Here is a 6,000-nt window from a genome sequence, read left to right on the forward strand (position 1 = left end):
TTCTTTGTGTTTTTTTCTTTTTTTATGTGTCTGCAGCAAGCATTCAACGCCACCGCAGTGATCCGTCACATGAGGCGTCTCCAGCTTAGCACTGGCAGTGAAGGACCTGGCCCCACCTTGTCTGATCCGTGCCAAGCCCATCTGCTGATGGAAGAGGAAGGTAAGGGGTAGCATCTGCTTATTTCCACCCAATCATTTTTTTTCTTAGCCAGTTTAATGCCTATATATTGTGCTCTTCCCTTCTCAGGAGCGCTTTGTGAAGGTGGTTGCTCTCAGAACATGGATGGAGGAGCAGACCCTTTGTCCAACTGCACCTACCGCTGCCACCCAGCCAATAGTGTGTGATATCTAACCCCCCTTCATGTACCTGTTAATCCCGATTCACTTTCCAATTTTAACCCCCCTCGGTGGAACCTGAGGTACCGTCTCCCCCCCGCTTATCTGGCTGGGAACACAGCGCCATTCCAACCTGTCGCCTGCAGGGGGAGCAAGACTGTCAAGCCTGAAAGGGAAGAAATATATCGTGTTGAAAGGGAGGTGGAGGGAGACTTGCTGTAATGCTTATGCACCAAGGCAGATCATTTTTGGGATGAGTTGAAATGCATGAAAAGGAAGAAGGGAAAGACATCCTCCCCCTCCTTCATGTCTGGGGGCGGGGGATTGTGTTTGCAGAAGCAAGACAGAGCTTGCTGGACGTTTTATTTTAAGACATTTTTTTTCAACTTGTCTTTTTATGTTTTATCGTTTTACATTTTTGTGTTATTACCCTCCTTCTTTAAGACTTTGGAGCGTTAATCACAGTATGGTACCTGCATGACAACGAAACGAATCCCCACTGCATGATTTATTTAAAAAAAAAACAAAAAAAACACTGTATTGCAGAAATGCAGTACTACATTATAGCAGTAAGATGGAGTATTTGGAAATGTTTTAATGGAAAATGTTGCTATATAACAGATTTGCATTCTATGTCTTTAAAACAATTTGTGGCAGAGCAGTTCCTCCAATGAAAATTAAACCATGCAGTTTTTTATGATGTAGCCTTTCTTTCTCCACCATGAAGTGGTTTGGAGTTGAGAGGAAAAGGCTTCCCTGTTCTCCTTTTATTTCCAACAAATCAAACTTCAGCATCAAGAGATGTTTTCCTATCTAAGGTGCCTTTTTAGAATCCACAGTTTCATTTGGTGGTAAGGTTGCTTAAAAAGTGGTTTCTTTTTCTACGATTATGGGATTGTGTGTGTCTCATGTAAACTTAAATATAATTTTTCCTTATTAAGGCTGGGTACAGATAGGATGCCTGCACAAAAAAAGTTGTTTTCTTAAACATTAAATATTTGACAACATCCTGGTTGCAACATTTTTAGTGTGAAATAGTCTTTTTGTATCCAAACTATAAGATGCTGAAGAGTTTAAAACTGATGTTTGCAGTTTTTTTTATTTTTTTTATCTGCGTCTCCAGTGCTTCTCAACGCCGTTCAGATCATTTTGTTAAGAAATAAACTGTATGCATTGCTTTCACCTGCACCTGAAGTCTGCAAACATGGCTCTGTACTGCTCTGTAGGAGCATTCTTAATCATCAGGCATGTAGACCGCTATAAATGCATAAAAATTATTCTCACCGTTTAATAAACAGCACTAGTTCGAGCAAGTTGCACACCTACATAAATAACTACACCTTTATGCATCCGAGCAGGAAACAGAGCTGTTGTCTTATTAAAAATGTGACATTCAAGGCTTATTTAGTGAAGTACTGCCTTTTTTATTTCCTGTTCATACTTTTTTAATGAATTTTCATTAAATGCAGCATGATTCATAACCAGAAGGGTTTTATAACCCCCAACAAAACTGATACAATAAAAAAAAAAAGCAGTCAAATATGGCTCTTTCAGTCAGAGTTTACAGATCGCTCTCATCTACTTCTCTTCAACATGTTTCCCAGCCTTAAAAAAAGACAACAAAACTTTAAAGACTGGAATTACGCATCAGACAAACTCATTCCATATTAATTCACATTGTTTGTGCGTATCTTTTTATTTCAGTTTCCCCTATTATTTTTTTTTTGTAAAATAAATTTCATTGTACTTTTTTTTTTAAAGATATCTGTTCCCGTTTACCATGTTTTTAGTGTTGTTTAGCATACGTATTTTTGTACTGGATGTGGAGAAGCTTTTATGCAAATGTTTCCGAATGATCCGGTGGGAACCCGCTGCAAAAACTCAACTGGCTCTAATGGACAATATGAGGAACTTCCTTTGGTTTTGGGCTTCGTTTCCTATCAGTAACCGCTACACATTTAGGCTCCCGCTTCTCTCCATCAGTATTTTGTATTTGCTCTTCATGGTGGCTGGGTTTGCCTTGGGAATTGTTAATATCTCAAATGATGATTATAAAAGGAAAGATGTTGCCAGACCTTGCTTTCTTCTACTTAAAAATCACACAGACCGTGAAAGAGCACAGGTCAGTGTAATAACTACATTTCAAAAAGTTCAACCTTGAATGTGCTGCTTTGGAAAAAAAAATATCTATGAGCTTTATGGTGCAGTTTTACTGGATAGTCCTTGTAGTGTTTTCGGGCTGTAATGAAACTGGTGACTCTGAACTGTAAAGTGCATTTATTAGAGACGTTATTTTGGCAGAGAAAAAAAAAAAAGGTTCAGTATGAATCGTTTGTATGTCCTGGAGTACTGTAACATTAAAGCCGAAAAAGCACAGGGGGGGCTGAGAGGAAGCCTGTCCGCTTTCAGCTGATTCAATATACAATCTGATGTACTGACGATAATTAAAACAACTTTACCATTTTGAATTATTGTTATATATCTTTTTTTCTGCTCATTTCCTACATTGACAAAGCATTTCCTTTGCTCACCGCATTCATGTCCTGCCATACATGTTCTCTGGTCTTTCCCATTCTCAAAAGGGATGTAACTCGGTTTCATATATTTGTACCCAAAGGAAACAGTTAGTCGTGAATTTGTTTGATGTATAGATGAGGCTGATTATTTTAAAAAGTGAAATGTGTTGGTTATGTCCATTTTGTGTAAATTCCTTGGAGATGCCATAATTATCTGATTTGACTAAAGCTGAAAAGTTATTGCTCACCCTTTGTGTTTTGTTACACTTGTAATGTTTTTCTTCATAAACAAATCTGCTACTTTGTCATTATGTTCAAAAGTTTGTTACATTTATACGTGGACACATAGACATAATATATATAAATGTCCCTCTGGTCTGAAAAAAGTATCCTCAAGCCTTAGGCCAGGGTGAGTACTTTTGGATTTAGGCTGCCTTTGTCTGAAAGTAAATTTGATGAGCATGCTCAGCATGAATCTGCGAGGGAGCTAATACTTTATCACAAATGGGCCTGGGGTTTCTTTGGGTTAAAAGCAGTTTTATATATATATATATATATATATAAAACAACTAAATTTGGCATGTTGATATCCTATCAAAATGAAAAATAAATCTTGTGCTGTTCTTGGCTCATGTAACAGAAAACATTGCTGATAAAAGCAAATGCAGATCAGCTCCGCTGTACAAATCGGTACTTAAGTCATGAACACGTTGCCTTTTAAAACAATTCCTGGGTCTACACACTATCAACCATACACACTGATACAATTTATGAAAAACAGGACTTGTTTAGTCTGAAAGTCAGCAACTTGGAACGTTTTTCTGTCTGCTTGGAGCTCGTTTAAGCCAAATTAAATCCCCTTTTATTTATCTATGCTTCTTGTCATGGTCGATTACCTTATGCTGCAGTAAGGATTGGAAATAATTCTGGAAATTTAAGAAGCAACTCTGTACTTGATAGCAAAATACTGTTCCACTTCATCCCACAGGTCGGCCTTGTGGGCCCGAGAACTTTGACATGAAGGTTACCTTCATGTTCCTCTCTCTTGTCCCCTTCGAGGAATGCTGAGCAATTAGGGCTTGTGGTTTGGCTGCCGGAAGGAACCGCAGAGCTGAAGAAGAGAGTGAGTGCGGTGGTCGCTCTCGGTCGGCAGACGGTGGACGGAGTAAAAACGATGCGGTCGAGCCAAAAGACAAGGAGCTGGTTTGAGATAATGAGAGGGTTTTCTTAGTGGATTACAAGGTGGAAACGGGTTGAGAGAGACGCAAGCCGTGTTTGGATGCAGAAGATTTGGGGGGGGGGGAATGATAAGAAGATGCTGTCAAAAAAAGTGCAGCACAACTAAATAAATTCATGAAAACCACATCTTGTTCACGTTAGCTACAAAATGCATGTTGATAAGAGATTGTGCTCTTGCTGCGCCCTCCTCTCCGAGCAGGCGGCGGCTGTCCGTGCCTGCGCGGAATGTGAAACGGATTCGACTTGAGAGAGGAGCCAGAACAGCTTCTGCGATGACAGACTGGGGATTCGTCACTTGTGAAAGCCTGATTTATTTCTGAGCTGCTGGTAATTTAAGCGCTACAGAAGCACTGAGAGCAAATTGCTGACGCGGAAGGATGATGGAAGATTTATGAAGCAGACGGCATCCGGCGGACGAAGTCAACAAAATCAGAAGCGCATCTGCTGGGAATGTGAACTCACAGATTCATCAAGTCACAGACGAGCTGCTTTAGATGTACACATCAGCTGAAGCTTCACAGGTTTTCTACTTGTCATGTGTTAAGTAGGGTTTTTTTTTTTTTAGAAATATTCAGACAACTTGAACCTTTTCATATTTTGTCGCTACAGCAAGTCTTCATACACTTTATCAAGATTTGACATGATAAATCAACACGACATTGTGCATAATTATTGACAGAACAATTAAACTTTAATTTTTTTTTCTACAAATGAAAATCTTAATAGTGTGGTGTGTCTTTGGATTAAGTTACCTAAATCAATACTATGTAAATTTGCCTTTTGGTACCTTGCCTTGGTTAGCTTTGCATCATATTTGCAAAAATACTTCAAGCTCAGTTTGGATGGAGAGCAAATGTGAACATCAAGTCTTCAGTTTTAGCTGGATTTAGGTCTGGACTTTGACTGAACCGTTTCAACAGATTGATATTCGTTGATCTAAACTGTTGCGTTGTGTTTAGAGTTTTTGACCTGCTGGAAAATGAATCTTACGGTTACAGTAGAAGGTCTCGTTACAATAGCGGGGACTGAATAAGCACATTTTTATGTTCAAAAACTGCAATTGATTATGTTTTTTCCCCCCCACTTCACAATTACTGCTAACCAACACAATACTTTGTGACAATCTATCTAATAGAAGATCTTGAAGTTTGCGGTTATGATGTGACTAATAAATGTGAAAGTTCAAGGAAAACATCAGCTTGCAAAAGACAAAAGAAAAGGAAAGAAAAGGAAGGAAAGGAAAAGAAAAGAAAAGAAAAAAGAAAACACCACTGGGAGGAGTTTTGCTGGCTTGTGAGTGACCTTTTTGTCTCCACTCCAACTATAGCAAACCCTGAATGTTGGTGCTCTGCAAATTAATAACTTTCTTCTACTTTATGAGCTTATGCGGCTTAGGAAGGAAAATTGTATGTACTGACTCAACCTTGGCTCCATAAACTTAAATAATTGGGGCTATTTCCTCCCACCCTCTTCATGTATGACCTCACACACCACGTTTATGTCACCTTCACATTTTTCACCAGGAGGCTATTGTGTTAACATCTGTCGGGAGGTTTCTGTGCCCGTCAAGTCTTTGCCGTCCATCAACACATAGTGCTGCCACAAGCAAAACCAGTTTCTGCAATTCAAGATGTTTATGAATCTGTTTTTGTGTCCAGATTAGGCTGGCTGACAAAACACCAGCGGGAATGATTTAGAAAATACGTTTACCGGGAATGACCTACCTTGTGAGAGGAAAAACGATGCGGATTCAAATGAGACGTGCATATGCGTGTGTTTGTGCGTGTGTGAACACATATTTTTTTTGTCTGCTGAGGTTTGCAATATAAATGAGGGTGCCACCTCAAAGTGAGTGAGACCAGAGTGAAACATTTAAATTCAGAGCTCTCGCTTTTCTTTTGAGCCAGCA

At 39.2% G+C, this 6,000-nt stretch overlaps 1 protein-coding gene across 2 annotated transcripts in view; it reads left to right on the forward strand.

Moving 5' to 3' along the window:
- Positions 1-2,805, forward strand: part of camk1b (calcium/calmodulin-dependent protein kinase Ib) — a 42,904-nt gene extending 40,099 nt beyond the window's left edge. For both annotated transcript variants that reach the window (XM_007561288.2, XM_007561289.2), the window contains 2 exons: positions 37-160; positions 248-2,805. In XM_007561288.2, the coding sequence (XP_007561350.1) occupies positions 37-160; positions 248-345 (222 nt within the window). In that variant the 3' untranslated portion in view covers positions 346-2,805. The remainder of the gene's footprint in view (positions 1-36; positions 161-247) is intronic.
- Positions 2,806-6,000: the final 3,195 nt, after the last annotated feature.

This window comes from Poecilia formosa, unplaced genomic scaffold (genome assembly GCF_000485575.1).
Source record: "Poecilia formosa unplaced genomic scaffold, Poecilia_formosa-5.1.2 Scaffold124, whole genome shotgun sequence".
NCBI classification, from domain to species: Eukaryota; Metazoa; Chordata; class Actinopteri; order Cyprinodontiformes; family Poeciliidae; genus Poecilia; species Poecilia formosa.